Raw genomic sequence first — 18,474 nt, 5'->3', positions numbered from 1 at the left:
AAAGAAGGAAATATACAAATGATTCAATGACTATAAAAGGTAATTCTCTTTTGACGCGTTGTCCCACTCAGTCAAATAGAGTAAGCGAGGGAGTGAGCACCTCCATCTTCCCTGAGGAGGGAAGTAGGTCCCCAGCGAGCTAGTGCTTTCATTAGGTGCTTGCTTGGTCTCGAGAAGATTCCAAGCCAGACTCCTGGGTGACTGATAAACGTAGGGTACTCTTAGGTCCCAAGAAGCACCTGATAACACAGTGTTAGCCCTTTGTATTTTGTAAAGATAGGCCAGGGAGATGCTGTTCTGTATGTCCTCTAGAATGCTCCAAAGCTCTTCTCCTAGAAGATACAAGATTTTAAAAGGAAAGTCTAAAGGACTGTGGCCTCTTTTGAAGATTCTGTTAGCAGAGAGCAGGAGAGAAAGCTCAGTGATTGAGTGCTTGGTGCTCTTGTAGAGGCCTCAACTTGAGATCCCAGCATTGGTGTCCAGAGGCTCACAGCTGCCTCTAACTCCTAGGCCTCCACCAGCACTTGCATACACTCACTTCCCCCTCCCAAATAGTAATTTTTAAAAAAATGTACTCTTAGCAAATCCCCCTTTTTGATTGCAAGTGTGGTCTAAGCACTTTTGTAGATTAAACTTCGAATTGATTTTTAAAAATATAATAACTTGATTGCCAAGTTAATATTGAATAAGCCAAATTTACCATATCAAAGTTTGGCCATACTTAGCAAATATTTTTAAAAAATATTTTGTTTTGTTTTATGCACACATTTGCCTGATTGAGGGTGTCGGATCCCCTAGAACTGGATTTACAGACAGTTATGAGCTGTCATGCTAGTGCTGGGAATTGAACCCAGGTCCTCTAGAAGAGCAGCCAATGCTCTTAACTGCTTAGCTATCTCTCCTGATTGCCACCTCCCCTACTCCTTGAGACAGGGTCTTTACATAGCCTTGGCTGTTCTGGAACTCACTGTGTGACCAGGCTGTCCTTGAACTCAAAGAGATCACCTGGCTCAGCCTCCCAAGTTCTGGGCTTAAAGGCATACACCACTATTCCCAGTGAGAAACAACTTGGAATTGCATTTATGTAAATTACATGAAGTGTCAGTCAATACATTAGCTAATAGCCTGTTAGTTTATTAGTTCATAGCATGTTCTATCTTGATATGCTAATTACAGAAGTCATAACTGAAGATTTCTGTAATTTCACCTTTAATATTCTAACTAAAATTTGAGAGTGGTAATGAGTTCATCCTAATTCATTTAATTAGAAATGGCATATTGCTCATGTCCTTAGTCATAACCACGTAATTATCTCTCCAGCACGTGTGTGAAAATGACTGGACTGTCGTAAATTCTGTTTTAGGAATTGTTATCTGGGGCAGCGCTGGTGCTTTGTTAAAGTAGCCTTTGGGTTTTGCACGTTGGCCCGGCGTCCACTATAAGAATTATGATAACCATTTATTAAAAATTTGTGATCCGCTGGGCAGTGATGGCACATGCTTTTAATCCCAGCACTAAGGAGGCAGAGGTGGGCCAGGTGGATCTCTGAGTTTGAGGCCTGCCTGATCTACAGAGTGAATTCCAGGCCATCCAGAACTACACAGAGAAACCTGGTCTTGAAAAACAAAACACAAAACAAAGCAAAAATAATAATAATAATAATCATGCTCCTGAGAGGGATCAGTGACAGCACTAGTGATTAAAGTGCTTGTTCCAGCCTGGAAGCCCACGGCCAATCCCCGGAGTGCATGGGGAAGTAGGAGAGAAGCGACTCCAAGGTTTCCTTCTGACCTCCACATGGTGACGTGCCACTACATACACACAATAGTAATTTTCTAAAATTTCATCGTTTCTGAAATCATGGGAATCTTAAGAATTTATATTTATTAAATTTGATACAGTGAGACTATGAAAAGCAGTTCATTTTTAATTCTAGGAACTCAATGGGATATTTCTGACATTTAATGCAGTGACCTTCTGAGATGTGGGTGTTTAAATGTAACGTTTTACTCTTGTTGGCAGTGTTTTAAGATCTAGTGGTGCCCAGAGTGGGCAGTTTAGGCACTGAACATTTCCATCATCTTAGAAAATTCTGTTAGATGTTGTTGCTCTAGACACTTCAAGAATTTGACTGTTAATTTCTCTTTCTAGGAAACGAGACACCATGCAGAATATTGTACAGATTTTGGAGTCAGTACAGTTGAAATGGGAACTGTTTCAGAGTTGGACGGACTTTTCAAGGCTCCATCTTTCCAATAAATTGGCCATTTTTGGAATTGGCTATAACACCCGCTGGAAAGAGGATATCCGTTACCATTACGCTGAGATTAGTTCCCAGGTGCCCCTTGGTAAGCGTCTTCGGGAGTACTTCAACTCTGAGAAGCCTGAGGGACGAATAATCATGACCCGAGTACAGAAAATGAACTGGAAGAATGTTTACTACAAGTTCTTAGAGATCACCATTAGTGAAGCCAGGTGCCTGGAGCTGCACATGGAAATTGACTGGATACCCATTGCCCACTCCAAGCCAACGGGTGGGAATGTTGTTCAGTATTTACTGCCAGGAGGGATTCCGAAAAGTCCAGGTCTTTATGCCATTGGCTATGAAGAATGTGTCGAGAGGCCCCTCACCCCAGATGTCGAGCGCCAGGCCCTGGACCCAGGAAAAGAAGGCCGGGTTGGCCTGGAAAGCCTCTCAGCACAAGCCTCGTTGCACGTGGAAGTAGAACCCACCCGGATCATCTACTGCTACCTCGGAATCGCTGAGGTCAGGACTCTGCAACAGTGCTTGTTTTTACATTTCCAAGCAAATACCAAAACCTTCAGTAAAGAGTGGGTTGGTATTAATGGATTTTTGTCTCAGAACTGTATTGTGGATCCTGGAATTTCCCCCAAATCCATCTATATCAAATTTGTAGAAGTAGAGAGGGATTTTCTTTCTGCTGGCTCATTAGTTGAGTGTCTGGAAAAAGCCATTGGATATCCCCTAAAATTTAACAACTGAGTGTCATCCTTCATAAGGATTTGGGCGTGTGCATTCTTCTCCATCCTTCCTGTTTCCCAGACTACCCCCAGTCCAGATGCTGCCCTCAGCCTCTCTGTGGGAACTCTGTCCACGATGAGACCAATGCAACATCTCAAGCAGCATAGCAGACACTGGGCAGAAAGGCAGACCTCACCTGAAATGCTCATTTCGAGCAAGCAGGTCTTGCATGGTGGGTCAGTTCTTTTTTAAAAAAAGAAAGCATTGATTTTTAAATGGATTTTAGAGCCCTGAAATGAACAAATGTAGGTACATTCCATATTGGACAAAACTTATACTTTGAGTTTCATATGAAATTGAAAATTGTATTTTTTTCACAATGTTTCATTTTTACACATCTCTATAAGTATTATTTACAACGTTGAATAAATAAGCAATAGATAATGACAAGTAAATCTTGAATCACAGTAAATAAGGCTGTTTTTCAATATTACCTTTAGCTACTATTGTATATAATTTAGAGTTTCATCTTTTTCACCAACCAAGTGTTTTGCTATTTCCAATCAGTGTTGCCTGCAAAGACTTTTGTTTATGTGATGTACGATTTTTATGGTTGTGTTACCATTTAAATTAAAAAAAATATTAAAGGAATTCCTGACCTTTTGGGTTGCTAGTTGAGCTTTCTGTACCAGGGTGTGGCTGCATTGATTGTGGGGCTCATGTCCAGCTTCGATGGGAGAGTGAAGAAGCTGAGGCTGGGCTCTGTCCAGTGCTAGTCCTCATCTAGAATGCGCAGGGCCCTAGGTTCAGTCCCCAGTACTGGAAAGAAAAGAATGGCCATACCAAACAGAGCATGCTGTTTCTCTATGTGTGAACAATGACCATAGTCCTTGTCGAGAGTTCCAGAGGGCATTCGACACCACAGTGTGTCTGTCCCTAGAAAACGACTGCGGGGATGTGCTTCTGACTTTGGGAGTACACATGGGCAGGGCGCTTTGACTCCTCGCCTTTCACTCAGTAACTGGAGTGAGTCTCCTAAGTACTGAGAGGACAGACGTGATGCCAACCTAGTGTGTCTAAAAAGAGAAAGTGAAGAGCCAGTAGAAACACAATACTAATGCCTTTGAAAAGCGATCCACGAGAGGAGAAACTGGAAGGTGTCGGTTCAGTAGATAAGGACTCTTGCACAGTCCTTTTCCTAGATTCCAGTGGGTCAGGCTCCACTCCACCTGGATGCTAGCGCGCTTGGCTAAGAATAGTCTCCAGTAGTCAAGGGTCACTTAGTCTTGTGACAGGAACTTGCTAGTTTGGCATTTGTCTTTAATGGTTCCTCAGCATCTCTCAGGTGTTCTGCTTTAAGAGGACAGCAAATCCAGATGAGAACTCTTAAGTCTCTGATTTTGTATACTGTTGAAAGTAAGATCACAGCCAGAAAGGAGGTGGTTAGTCCCAGCACCTGGGAGGCAGAGGCAGAGGCAGAGGCAGAGGCAGAGGCAGAGGCAGAGGCAGAGGCAGAGGCAGAGGCAGAGGCAGAGGCAGAGGCAGAGGCAGAGGCAGAGGCAGAGGCAGAGGCAGAGGCAGACGGATTTTTTTAAAAATTATTTTATTGGTGTTTTAACTTGTATGTATATCAGTGTGAGGATGCTGGATCCTGGAGTTACAGACAGTTGTAAGCTGCCATATGGGTGCTGGGAATTGAACCCCGGTCCTCTAGAAGAGCAGTCAGGGAGCTGGAGAGATGGCTCAGAGGTTGAGAGCACTGCCTGCTCTTCCAAAGGTCCTGAGTTCAATTCCCAGCAACCACATGGTGGCTCACAACCATCTGTATGGGGTCTGGTGCCCTCTTCTGGCCTGCAGGCATACACACAGACAGAATATTGTATACATAATAAATAAATTAATTAATTAATTAAAAAAAAAGAAGAGCAGTCAGTGCTTTTAACCACTGAGCCATCTCTCCAGCCCCAGGCAGACAGATTTCTAAGTTTGAGGACAGCCTGGTCTACAGAGTGAGTTCCAGGACAGCCAGAGCTACACAGAGAAACCTTGTCTCAAAAACTAGAAGTAAAATAAAAATTGCTTATGTAAACCCACAAAATTAAGTCACATTGGTGATTTACCCTTTCTTATTTCAATATCGTTTGGCCAATTCATGCGTATATGTTTTTCTAGTGATCTAGAACATTTTTAACCACTGGGATGGTTTATATTATTTGAATCTGGGCTTATGGAGTTACCTTTTTTCTGATGTAAGCTGCTAAGAATAGGTGCCACTTGGAGAGTATAAATATCCCGAGACTGTCATTGCAGCACCTGCTCAGTGTGCTCTGTGTGTGTGTGTGTGTGTGTGTGTGTGTGTGTGTGTGTGTGTGTGCGCGCGCGCGCGCGCGCGTGCGTAGGGGCCTTGGAAGAGTCTTGTAAGTTTAACCTTTGGTTCTAAGGTGTATTGATGATCGGACAGCAGCAATCTCATAATTAACAGTGGCAAACTGGAGGAACAAACATTACCAGGAATATTAAATGGCCCCTCCAATACAGCCACTGACCAATCAAGAACTAACATTAATACTGAATTTTTCTATATCCCTTCCTTGGCTAGTAGTTACTAGGTGGGGCAGAATATTTTAGGAACATTTGGTGAGGACTTTACCTGCATAATGTTACTGGGAGTGTGGCATTGTTAGACTCCTGCCATCAGGATGAGGGCAAAGATGAGACCAAGCTTGGGTTTCTGTTTGGCTTGAAATGGTTTGAAGGTCAGGGAAGAGGACAAAATGAGTGTTGGGAAATGGAGGCTTGTCAGGACCATGACTTGCTGATAGGAGTATCCTATCTGACCAGAGCAGTCTAGAAAAAGGTACCAGGATGTCTGGTAACTGGGCATTACCTAAAACAAGCGGACTACAGTTAAGGCCGTAAGTATGCTTTTTATCTGATCCAGGGGTGCTGGAGACCCTTTATTCAAATGTTTTTCAAAGACTTTTAGAATTACTTTTTAAAAAATTTTAACTTTCTTTACATGCACGAGTGTTTTGCTTGCATGTATGTGTTTGTGCCACACGTGTGCTTGGAGGTCAGAATAGAACATCAGATCTCCTAGTTTTGGAGTTCTGGATGGTTGTAAACCATGCGGATGCTGGGAACTGAACCCTTGTCCTCTGCCCAGTCTGTCTCTCCAAGCCCAGATTATAAATTCTTCGGAAGGTCTGAGAAGTGTGGTTGAGAGAAACCTATGAAGTTGTGAACTAGGCTTGCACACATCCAATGTTTATGTAAACAGTTCTTAGTACAGGTGTGTGTTGATAGAGAGTTTTTACACTACAGTGGAGAGCTGTCTACCCTAAAAAGTAAGCCAGAGCTTGTGGTGTGTCGTAGAGCGTCCCTGCTCACGTATTGACTTCCTCAGGCTCAGATGTGGTTGGAATAGGAGACAGTGAGGAAAATCCTTTTGGTAAAAGCCTGGGAAGACTGCATCTGTGTCACATGGAGACAGTCACTCTTGTCATCCTTGTGGCCGTCCTGTACCTAAGGTAAGCTTTTTGGGAAACAGCTTCTGGACCACAATGGGCACCTGAGTCATCAGATGCATCGTGTCTGGGCTAGATCCAGGGCTTTGTACCCCCTTTTCCTGGGAGGAGCTATTTGGAGTGACAGTCCTGGTCCAGAAATGAATGAGGACTTTTTACAAGAGGAGCTCAATGGGGCTGGAGAGATGGCTCCGAGGCTAGAGAGATGGCTCTTTGGAGCATTCTGGTTTGACTCTGAACACTCAGATGGCCATTCGAAACAGACTATTGTTCCAGTTCCAGGGCATTCAACACCCTCTTCGGGCCTCTACAGGAACCGGACACGTCGTATACAGACAACACGTGCAGGCAAAATGCCCATTTTTAAAAGTATAATATTCTGAAATCTAGAAAAATTTGAATTTGGTAGACTAGGATAGACTAGCACCACCTCTTTGACAATCCCAGTTTGAAGGTCTCTGCACTTGACTGAGCTGCCAAGAGGTAGATTCCAGAGATGTCAGGAGCAGTCTAGTGTTTGCGCAGGCATTTCGTAGAGCCACTGCATGACGGGTATTTGAAGAGGAGCCAGGCTGGCTGCACTGGCGAGAAATTGCTGGGGCTCTACAGGTGGGGAAAGTCATTACGCAATGCTGGAGCGGGTGCAGTGTGTGCTGCTGAGGGGGCCCGGCTGCCTCTGTTCCCTCCGAACAGGCAATGCCAGGCATCCCTCGTTATACGTAACCTTTGTTCAGTGGCGAAGCTCGGCCTAATAATTTGGAGCATCTTTTTCCGTGTTTCTTAGCTGTTGGGCAAAGGCAAGCACCGCTGAGTTCCCTGCTGAAGCAGCCTCGGCCATCAGAGGGCGCATAGGTGCCTCCACCGAATGGCGTGGGAGGGGTATGGGGTTGAAATTAAATTCGCAGAGGAAAGATCTAGTCCTGGGAATTAAAGGATCAGAGCCGGCCTAAGCCGTTCACTGCAAGGGATGGTCAGCAGTGAAGACACCAGTGGCTGGACAGAAGAAAAGGAAATTTATATCCGGTCCCCCTGCAGCTGTCCCTCCTCCCCAGTCCGCATTAGGGATGAGGAGCTGGGGACAGTCGCCTCAGTTTCCTGCTCAGTTTCCTTGTACCAGTCTTCCCTGTTTGCAGCAATGAGGCTAAAGGCCGCGACTCCCTCGGGCCTCAGTTTCTGGAAGTTCTGGAGAACCGGCCCCTCTCTAGCCCTAGGAGAAGTAAGACCTGTGGTGTCAGCTATCTTAGACTTCCTCGTCTGGAGCCTCGAGCCTGAGCCAGGCTGAGAGGGAGCTGGACGAAAGTTCGAATCCCCACCTCGTCAGCTGCGCCTGGCCCATCTGACCTCGCACTCCACACACAGCAAGGGCCCCTTCTTCCTCTGTGAAGGTCGCTCTGCGACGCAGCACCCCGAGCTTGGAGCGGGCCATTCTGGCCACAGCTGCTGGGCTTTTAGTGTCGGGTGAGGGTGGCTCCTCGGCTTGGTTTAGTCTCCCATTCCTTTTATGTCACCTCAATGCCCAACGCCTGCGCAGGAGGTGTACATGACTCCTCGGGCTGGTTCACGGGGTACCACGACCTCGCCAACCCTAGCACGAAGAGTAAATGGACAGAGGCAGCGGATCCGGCCACCCGAGCTTGGGTAGAGCTCTCCTCCCCCTCTGCGAGTCACAAGCGCCGCGCCCTGCAGGACGGTGACCTCTCCACCCCTTTGAATGCCCCGCCCCCGTCCAGTTGGTCCCCACCCCACCTCTCCATCCGCACACCCGCAGACTTGGGTTGGAGCCACACTTGTCAGTAGCCTGGTTCCTGTGCACATTCGAGTTGCCGCCGCTTACCACAGCACCTGTAGACAGTGTGTGCCCCAACTGTTCTGAGTACTCCGGGCCAAGAAGGGCCATGATTATTCCGGCTGGAATCCCCGAGCCCAACTTGCTGCGGGTTTTGTTCCTGGGACTGAGTACCCTCGGTGAGTCAAACCTCGGGCCTGGAGGGTCTTTGATCACATAGATCCCATCCTAGATCTTAGGGAGGACTTTGGGAGTGGTTGTGACGTGACTTTTGCTTGACATTCTTGTCTTTCTTCATCATCCTCCACTTCAGGGTGTCCCTGGTTGGTGCTATGTTTTCTCCCTTCTATGGCCAGAACAGCTCCCAGCTTTGGTGTGGGGTGCGGTGTTGGGAGGGGATGGAGGCATCTCCAGGCAAGACCTCTGGGATGAGTTGGGGCAGCTATTCCCGCGTCCTCACCACCCCCACTCATCTCAGCTGGATAAGCTGAGGCACCAGATGAAACGGTGACTAAAGAGCTTACGGACTTAATTCCACTCCCCCCTCCCATTCAAGCTGATATGAAAGATCCCTGGGGGAATGTCTGGTCCTCCGCCTTGACGCAAGTACTTCAAGTCAGTACTTTATGTCACAGCGTTTCCCCCACCACATTGCTTTCTTTCCCTCCTGCTTCCTGCCCTGGAAATCAAAGGAGATGCCCCCAAAGCCTGACCATGAGGTCATTTGGACACAGGAAATTCGGGAAGAGGTCAAAAGTGGAGACTAGTAACGCAGCCCATTCTCAGGTCTACCATTATCCTTATCTTTTCTCGGATGGATCGGAAAGAACAAGGAAAACAGGGAAAGGGTGCCAAAGTGTCCAAGAGGAAGGACCCTCCTGAAGCCAGAAGTGCTTGGGAGAGCTTCCTGGGACATCTAGCAGTAGTTGACGGTGACCCAGTGCTCTAGCTGGAGAGAAAAGATCCAGTAGGAACCAAGTTCACTATTAGTTATTCCCTGGCCTATTTTGCTATCTGGGTTTGACGTCCTGGGCTTTAACTCCTTTCTCAAGCTAGAGAATGCCAGAGCAAGCAAGACCTGGAAGAATGTGGAGTAAAATTCAGTCACATCGGAGGGGATCCCTTTGTTCCTGCCCACAGCCTGTCAGCCTGTGTGCCAGTGGTGTTGAGGGCCTGGGATCTTAAGGACCCCAGATCCATGAGTCTCATGAACTTCCACCCTCCCTAGCCGTCCAAAGCTTAGAGAATTTCCTGCTCCTTCAGCTTCTCCGCTCTACTTTTGCATCTTCAACCCCAGGTTCTGTTTCTTTTCTACATTCTTTCTCAATCTGACTCTTGGGTGTTGGAAGGGGCAGTATCAGTCTCCAAGCAAGGGAGAGGAAAAAAAAATCTATACTGGATGCCTGGGCATCACAGACATCCTCTGCAGGTCACTCGTGGGCCCCTCCCCCCTTTCAGCATTGAGACTTAGTTTGTCATATCAAAGACCCAGAGCCTAAGTTGCTATATGATGTCATGGAGGTTGCCCTTCTTGGCCTCTGGAGGGTTAAATGGGCTCGCCAATCCTAGGGAAGGCACAAGGCAACAAGGCCCTCCTGCTCCAACTGCTCCTTCGTGGCTCATAGCTGCCCCCGGAGCGTGAGAAGCCCACAAGGGGAGTTTCTCAGAGAAAGAGGGAAACTAAAAATAGTAGCCCTGGGGAGCAGGGCCCATTCGCTCTGCTTAGGCCCTTCGCCTATTCTCTCGCTCTGGTCTCAGACTGGGCCAAATGATGCTATTCTTGAGCTGATCCAGAGTCCATCCCCCAGTAACTCCCCATTTTCCTCCATGTGGCACCCAGTTACCAAAAGGTCTGACCAATTAGGGGTCTTCCGTTCCAAGTGACGCCAGAGCAGAGGGCTGGGAAATCTCAGGACCTCTTGCACGCCTAGTTTACCGCTGAAAGAATAAGTGTGTCCATCGCTGCATCTCACTCCCGCTCCCCCATCGCCCCCACTTTGCAAACTGCAAATGCAAAAACCTAGAGTAGGCAGATAGTGCACCCTTGGCGAGCCAAGCTCGAGTCCATCTGAGCACAGACCATTTCCCCTCCTAAATGGTCTTACAGCGAGTGTTTCTGAAAAGGCTAGGAAGAGCGACCGCCGCCAGGAGTCTCCAGGTGCGCCAGCAGGCAAAGTCTCTGGGGGAAGTGGAGCTTCTCAAGGCGGGGTTGTTTTCGCCTGCAGAGCCTCCGGTCTAGCGGCCCCGGCTTCATTGTCTTCTGCCTTATCGGCGGGCGCAAGTTTCCTGCTCCTACCGCGGGGACCCGCCAGGAAATGTAAGGGGTGGGGGATGCCACGAAGGACAAGGAATAGGGGTGGGGTCCTGGGTTAAGACGAGGCCGGGAAGCGATGGGGGAGGCGCTCATCCTGGCTCGGTGGGCTCGGAGTCTCCCGAGCCTTCGGCTCTGCCAGCACAGTCGTGTGGCTTCTGAGCTATTGCCGCCCGCTCAGCTTCTCCAAGGTGGCAGCTAGTTCTGAGTGCCGACGAGTGTTCTGATCCCGGGAGAGCAGGGCCCGGGACCAGAGCCGTTCGAGTCCCCAGGCTCGGTTCTGTACTCATTCAAAGTTATTTTTCCAAAACCTTTAACACTGCACACCCTCTCCCCCCCCCCCAAGAGCAAAAAGCAAGTGTTCTTGGCATTGGAGTGCCATCAGTGTTCCCCTAACTGAAACTGACACCTCTGTTCACCCGTACGCAGGATGCACGCACGGGGAGTTTTGTACTTGTGAGAAGATTGTCCTCCCATCCCTCTCTGAAATTCCCTGCAACCCAGCGGCACTTGCTTTGATAGCCAAAAGTCTTCTCGAGGATTTGGTTGGGTCTCAGTCGTGCGTTTTCCTAGCATAGCAGACTCCATGGAACTGAGCGGAGGCCTGGGATTCCCCTAGTCACCGGCAGGCACGGGAGCCCTGGGATTCCCCTAGTCACCGACAGGCACGGGAGCTGTGAAGCACAGAACTCATGCTCGCAATCGGTGGTTCAGAAGGAACCGCGGGGTTAATGAGTAACTGCTCAATCCCTCGCCTGCCACCTCCCCCCCCACCCCCCCAACAATCTGCCCATGGAGTCTGGATGACCTAGACCAGCACTTCCATTCTCCCTTGCTTTTCACCAAGGAGACTGGAGGAGCAAGTGTGTAACGTGGAGTGTGGATGAAAAGTAGGTCTGCCTTCCCTTCTGGAATCGCTCCTCCCGATTCTGTACCTCTGGATTAGAATGAAGACATAGAAATGTGGTCTCATTCCCACTCTAGACGCAATACTTCGGAGTGAAGAGGAGCAGGACCTTGGGAAACAGGTCTCCGGATAGTCCTCCAGGCTTTGTTCCTCCTCGAGGGATATTACTCCCCGCCTCCCTCCTTCCCCGTCAAGCGACTGACGTTGGTCAGGACCTTTGGGCTGACCAGGGAGCTAGCCCTGGGAGCTCACACCTCCTTGCTCTGATTTCAGCTTCCTTCTCACTGGCTCAGCTAGAGCTGCACGTGCCCGCCGGCCTCAACAAATTGGAGGCAGTAGAGGGAGAGGAAGTGGTGCTTCCCGTCTGGTACACGATGACGCCAGAGCAGTCTTCGTCCCACCCTTGGGAGGAGCCCCTGCTGTTCTGGTACTTGGAACAAGAAGGGAAGGATTTTAACCAGGTGAGGGGAAAATCTTAGTCAATGACAACCTAGGGATGTAGGGATGAGATGTTGGAGAATGAGGGCGGAAGACAAAGGTATAGGGAAATAGGGAAGAGCAAGCGACCTCACAGTATTAGTGTTGGTTCTCATTGTGAAATCCAGCACATTAAGCCTGGTTAAAGCACAGAGGCATGCGGGGTGGGGGTGGGGGCGCTAGAAGTATTGAGGAAATGTAGCGTGAGTGAATCATAGCTGTTTTCTTTTTGGAGACTCAGTCTCACCCAGTAGATTCAGCTGGCCTCACAGACACCTCCTGCCTCTGCCTCCCAAACGCTGAGGTTAAAGGAGGGGGCATCATGGCCTGCATCATCAATTTTAAAAGTTCCACATACTGTGTGTTAACATTTTTGGGCTTGAGATGTTGTCAAGTACAGGCCATATCTCTTCCTGGATCCACTTGCCTTCCACACATCCCCTCCCCTTTCCCCCCAAATCATCATCATCATCATCATCATCATCATCATCATCATCATCATCATCATGATATTTGTCTATGTGCGGGTTTGTATGTGCCACAATGCTAGTACGGAGGTCAGAGAACAACCTTCAGGAATCAGTTCTTTCCTTCTATCTTTATGTGAGTTCCAGGGATTGAACTCAGACCATCAGGCTCGGTGACAAATGCTTTTATCCAGTGAGACATCTTGCCAACCCCAAGCCCCCAAACTCTTTATATCCATGGAAGACAGTATGGCCTCCTTCCACCATTTGGTATCTCTGTTCATCCACTGGACAGGACTGGCACTCAGTGGCTCTTTTATCCAGTAGCTGATGCCAGATTCTTGCTACTTGCAGGGATTCCTTGCATGGTCTTGGAAAATGTATTCAGGAAAGTCATTTGATCTTGCTATCTTGTCTTTTGTTTTTTTGGGTTTTTTTTTTGTTGTTGTTTGGTTGGTTTTTGATGCAAGGTCTCTCTATAGCTCTGGCTATCTTGGAACTCACTATTTTGACCAGGCTAACCTTGAACTCCTAGAGATCCTCTGCTTCTGCCTTCCCATGCATTGGGATTAAAGGTGTGTGCTACCATGCCTGGTCTTGCTTTGTTTTGTTTGAGACAGAGTCTCATAGTTTATTCCGGCCTTAAACTTCAGATTCTCTGGCCTCTATCTTCCATGTGCTGGAATTAGGCTGGTACGGGCCTACAGATTCCTGCACACATGGGCAGGGCAGGGACTCTGCCCACTTAGCTTCTCATTCAGTCCCCCATTTGTATATGTGCATGTTTATATGTGCGTGCATGCTGATGTATGTACTTGGTGTACATGCTCATGTACACAAGCATGTGAGAGTCAGACGTCAACTTTGGCATCATCCTTCAGGCACTATCTACCTTGCTTTTGAGAAAGGGCCTCACGCTAGCATTGGAGCGCACCCATTGGACTAGTCCCAGAGACCACTTTTTGTGACTTTCCAGATTCAGGGTTATAAGTGCTCCACTGTGCTGGGATTCTTTGGTTGTTTGCATTGATTTTAAAGATCTTCATGGCTGTAAGACATCAGAGACTGAGCTATCCCACCCAGCTGTACCTTTCTTCCTCCCTCTCACCCATATATCCCTGGCTGTCTTGGAACTCACTCACCCTGTAGACCAGGCTGTCCTAGAACTCAGAGATCCGCCTGACTCTGCCTCCAGAGTGCTGGGATGAAAGTCATGCATCACCTCCACCTGAACAGCCATAACTTTTAAAATTAGGAAATAAAAATCGTTTCTCCTTTTTAAAAAGATGTGTGCTCCAATGGTAGAACTTTCACATCTTACAATCTACGATCTAAATTTCTTTCATACACACTTCCTCTTGCATTGAATGCCCCTTCTTCTCCCGCTGTGGTATTCACCTAAAAAGCCACCATACAAGTGAAAGAGATGGTCTGTACATGGGAAAGGAAAACTGCCATGTATTGTGAGAGGGTGGGTGGGAAGATGGGTAAAAGGAAGGTGGTTTACATGAGGAGGCCGTGAGGAAGTCCATTTTGGAGGAGGGACACAGGCTGAGCCAGATGTCCTGTCCCCACTAGGTGTTGTCCTATATCTATGGGGCTGTGTCCAGTAAACCTCGAGTATCCCTTGTCCATTCTATCACCACGCGGAATGTGTCCCTGAGGCTGGAGGCCCTCCAGGAGAAAGACTCTGGAACCTACCGCTGTTCTATCAATGTGAAAGATGGTGGAAGCACAGACATGGGTCACGGCAGCAAAAGCATAGAGCTCAAAGTACTGGGTGAGTAAGGAGGGCATATCTCTGGGTCCCTTCTTACTCCAGCACAAGGGAGGCCAGAAAGGTCTCCCTCTCAAGTGGCTGAGTATAAGACCTGGGGATGAAATGTGGAATTACAAGAGATTGCTGGAGGGGAACCTGGGGGTCCTTAAGGTAAGGGTTGTAACCTATCTTCCCTTCTCTAGTTCGTCCAGCTCCTCCATCCTGTAGTTTACAGGGTGCACCCTATGTGGGGACCAATGTGACCCTGAACTGCAAGTCCCCAAGGAGTAAGCCTACTGCACAATATCAGTGGGAGAAGCTGGCCCCATCCGCCCAGGTCTTCTTTGGACCAACCTTAGGTAAGGGGATTTCTAGAGGTCACTGACACAGTAACTCCAGATGGGGAAGGACGAGAGGTCTCTCCCAGACTGGGGTGACAAGGGTAGGCATTGCAGAAAAGGACAGGAGATGTGGAAAGAGGGTGAAAAAGATGTCATATTAAGTGAAGGTGCTATGCTCTACGCTTCCAAAAACTTTCGCATATAGTGGTACTAAGGTCTGGAGCTAAACTGCTTGCTGCTTCAAATTCCAGTCCTGCCACTCAATAACTTTGCGACTATACTCCCATTCCCGTATTTGTAAAATGAGATTTATACACACCAGCTATAAAAAATGTTTGGGGGAATTGTGTGTGTGTGTGTGTGTGTGTGTGTGTGTGTGTGTGTGTGAGAGAGAGAGAGAGAGAGAGAGAGAGAGAGAGAGAGAGAGAGAGAGAGAGAGATATGCTGGCAATTGAACTCATGACCTTGTACATAAAAGGCAGGCACTTGAACAGTGAGTCACACCCCAAGCTTCTTTAGTTTTTTTACAGAGTCTTGCTATGTAGCTAAGGTTGGCCTCAAACTAATGACCTTTCTGCCTTAGCCTCCTGAGTGCTGGGATTACATTACTAGGCTCAGCAACTGGAATATTTTAAGTATAAGTATTAGATAACTTTAGAAGATCATTACTAATTGCTGAGGCTTTGCAATGGTATTTTGATTGTATGAAATAACAGGGTTTCTTTCGAGACAGAGGCTCACTATGTATCTCTGGCTGTCCTAGAACTCGCTATGTAGAACCAGACTGACCTTAAACTCCCAGAGATCTGCCTGCCTCTGCCTCGCCTCCAAAGTGCTGACATTAAAGCTGGGCATAACCACCCCCAGCTTAATTGATATTGTTTTTGAAGATATATTTTGAAGTGTTATTTTAAATAAGTTATTTATTACCATTATTGTTGTGAATGATGGGTGTGTGCGTGTGTGTGCCGTGGCACACGATAGAGGACAACTTTGTGGTGTTGATTCTCTCTTTTCACTTTTGGATGGGTTTCAGGGACTGAATGTAGATGGCCAGGCTTGTGTGGCAAGTGTTTTTACTCACCAAACCATCTCATTGGCCCCAAAATATTACTTTAAAATGTCAGTGGGAGAAGAGGAAGAAATAACATAAGTAAAGCAAAGTGTTAATTGCTGGGTGTAGGTGAGGGTATAAATATTTTCTTTTTTCCCCTTTTCTACTTTTCACTGAACCTATTTATTTTTGTTTTATTGGTGTATGGATGGAGCCCAGGGTCTTTCACACTCTAAGCATCAATTTTACTACTGAATTAAACCCCTGAGGCCCGTTTGACTTTTCTCCTCAAATAGAAATTGAGTGTGTATGCTTGAGCATGCATGTGAAGGCCACTGTCACTTGGTATCACTCTCAGGGGCTATCTGCTCTAGGATTTGACACAGGGTCTCTCATTGGGATCTACCTTTGCTGATCTGTCTAAGACGTCTGGCCAGCACTTTGAACTATTTCCTTAACCCCACATTTACGCATTAAGTAAGTATATAATAATTCAGAAAGGGCTCCGTGAATAGGTATTTTTTGTTTGATAAACTAATACAGGTAAAGAGCTCAGGCTGGACTTCAGCACAATCAATATTCAAATGATCAGAATGGTTAGTCTATACAATCTTCTTAGCCCCACCAGGTAAGGAACATTCACAGATGAAGAAGTGGGGACCCACAAGGCTCACATGGGGTGTTTGGGATCCCAACATTTCTAGTTCCTAGTCAAATGTTTTTTTCTGCCCCCTTCTCCCTTCACATTGCCTTTCAGAAACAAATGTCGAACGATGCTTTGGATTTCTGTGTGGCACTTCCTGTTAAGACATCAGTCGGAAGTACCAAGTATAGAAGTGGAGCAGGGGTTGAGTTAGCCTGTGTGCAGAGCCCAGAGTGCTGCCACATTCTTCCGACTCATAAGGCCATGGATAAGCAGCGACTTTCAGAGACTCAAAGAGGGCATTCCAGAAGTAGGGCACGGTGTATATGCTTTCTTAATGGAAACATTGGCCCTTGGACTGATAGCTAAATTGTGTCTGTAGATGCCGTCCGTGGATCCTTAAAGCTCACCAACATTTCCACTTCCATGTCTGGAGTCTATGTCTGCAAGGCCGAAAACAGAGTGGGCTTTTCCAAGTGCAACGTGACCCTGGAAGTGATGACAGGTCAGTGAGGGGTAAGTGTGGTGAAGAAGTGTGGTCAGTGGGTGGCATTGCAGGAAAAGAAGAAGCCTGTCTGCTGAGGCTTCTCACTGAACCATGACTGGGCATTGAACATAGTCAAAGCCAGGTCAATGTTTGGTCAGTGTCTGGCTATTTTCTACCCCTAACAGAGAAAATGGCAAACGTAATGGTGATAGTTGAGTAGTGGACAAGGAATGGAAAAGTGTCCCTTCCCCTGACACTAAGGATTTTTCAGGGTCTAAGGCTGCTGTGGTTGTCGGAGCTGTTGTGGGCACTCTGGTTGGGTTGGTGCTGCTGGCTGGACTGGTCTTGTTGTACCAACGCCGGACCAAGACCCTGGAGGAGCTGGCCAATGACATCAAGTAGGTGTCCCTGACCTTTGAGGAGGTGGGAACTCTTCTGACTTTTCTCTGGAGTCTGGGATTCAGGCCTTTGCCATTTTTAATGAAAAGATGAACAGGAACCATAGCAACATTCTTGAGAGAAGATTTAAGGGAAGAGAAAATGGGAATTGGTGTATGTGTGTGGAGGGGCAGAAAGACAGACAGGTAGGAACTCTTTCCCCTTTCTCCTTTCGGCTTCTGATGTGTTGCTTCTTTGATGATCAGGGAAGATGCCATTGCTCCTCGGACCTTGCCTTGGACCAAAGGCTCAGACACCATCTCCAAGAACGGAACACTTTCCTCCGTCTCCTCAGCACGGGCTCTCCGGCCACCCAAGACTGCTCCTCCAAGACCTGGCACATTTACCCCCGCACCTAGCATCTCTAGCCAGGCTCTATCCTCACCAAGACTGCCCAGGACAGATGGACCCCCGCCTCAGGCAGTATCTCTGAGCCCAGGTGGGGTTTCTTCTTCTGCCCTGAGCCGCATGGGTGCCGTACCTGTCATGGTGCCTGCTCAGAGTCAGGCTGGGTCTCTCGTGTGATGGTCCAGGCACCCATTGACTAAATCTGGCATCAGAGGACTGAATCTTGGGGGGACAACCACACTCTAGACCTCCAGTCCTCTGCCCCTACCTCCCTTTTATTGTTGGAAAACTGGGCGTCAGTAAGATCAAAGTCTGGGTCAAATGAGAAACAAAGGAAATGGGCCCGAGGTGGGGGGTGGGCTCCACTTCTTCCCTGCGAAGCCACATAAATGTTGCTGAGACTGGCCACCCTCCAAGGGCCCTGGAGGAGACTGCCGGTCAGTGAGGCCGCTGGCTCTGTGGTCTGTAAAGACACCCTGTCGAATGCTGTCCTTTGCTTCCCACTCCAGCTCCCTGTATTAATATAACCTGTCCTGCTGGCTTGGCTGGGTTTTGTTGGAGCAGGGGATAGGGAAGACGTTTTAAAAACTAACTTGAAATCAGTGTTTTTGTTTTTATTTTGCAAATTTCAATAAAGATACTTGGCATTTTCATGGACTAGTAATCAAATCACTTTTGCTAACTAGGGCTTCACAGAACCTGAGTTCTTACCTATTCAGTCAGGCTGTGTGTCCAGAAGACTTCATACGACCGCGGGGCTTATTGACTTTTAGTTTTTTTAGAGTTTGTAGAAGGGCCATTCACTGTTGTATGGAAAGGGAAGGTGCCAAAAGCCCGAGGTTGAGGAGCCCCTAACATAACCTGAGCAACCGGAGGTGGGGGGTGGAGAGGTGGGAGGAAGATGAAGAACCAGGGTACTTGTTGCTGGTGCTCTGGGCACTGCATT

The 18,474-nt window shown here is 47.8% G+C and overlaps 2 protein-coding genes across 4 annotated transcripts in view; both read left to right on the top strand.

Moving 5' to 3' along the window:
* Msantd2 (Myb/SANT DNA binding domain containing 2) overlaps positions 1–3,639 on the top strand; it is a 35,254-nt gene extending 31,615 nt beyond the window's left edge. For all 3 annotated transcript variants that reach the window (XM_075966341.1, XM_075966342.1, XM_075966343.1), the window contains one exon: positions 2,152–3,639. In XM_075966341.1, the coding sequence (XP_075822456.1) occupies positions 2,152–3,004 (853 nt within the window). In that variant the 3' untranslated portion in view covers positions 3,005–3,639. The remainder of the gene's footprint in view (positions 1–2,151) is intronic.
* A 4,632-nt stretch (positions 3,640–8,271) lies between these two features.
* Esam (endothelial cell adhesion molecule) lies at positions 8,272–18,181 on the top strand. The gene is made up of 7 exons (XM_075966337.1): positions 8,272–8,475; positions 11,788–11,975; positions 14,037–14,238; positions 14,421–14,576; positions 16,638–16,760; positions 17,014–17,140; positions 17,387–18,181. The coding sequence occupies exons 1-7, from the start codon at positions 8,406–8,408 to the stop codon at positions 17,703–17,705; spliced, it is 1,185 nt and encodes a 394-aa protein (XP_075822452.1). The 5' UTR covers positions 8,272–8,405; the 3' UTR covers positions 17,706–18,181.
* Positions 18,182–18,474: the final 293 nt, after the last annotated feature.

Source organism: Microtus pennsylvanicus, chromosome 3 (assembly GCF_037038515.1).
Source record: "Microtus pennsylvanicus isolate mMicPen1 chromosome 3, mMicPen1.hap1, whole genome shotgun sequence".
Classification (NCBI taxonomy): Eukaryota; Metazoa; Chordata; class Mammalia; order Rodentia; family Cricetidae; genus Microtus; species Microtus pennsylvanicus.
Note: the sequence above shows the minus strand (reverse complement) of the source record. Positions and strands in the feature narration are given on the sequence as shown.

Excerpts from the sequence above, each read along its gene's own strand:
- Esam (XM_075966337.1), top strand. The coding sequence starts at position 8,406 with ATGATTATTCCGGCTGGAATCCCCGAGCCCAACTTGCTGCGGGTTTTG. Across the intron at positions 8,476-11,787 it reads CCTGGGACTGAGTACCCTCG|CTTCCTTCTCACTGGCTCAG; the intron begins GTGAGTCAAACC and ends CTCTGATTTCAG. Across the intron at positions 14,239-14,420 it reads CATAGAGCTCAAAGTACTGG|TTCGTCCAGCTCCTCCATCC; the intron begins GTGAGTAAGGAG and ends TCCCTTCTCTAG.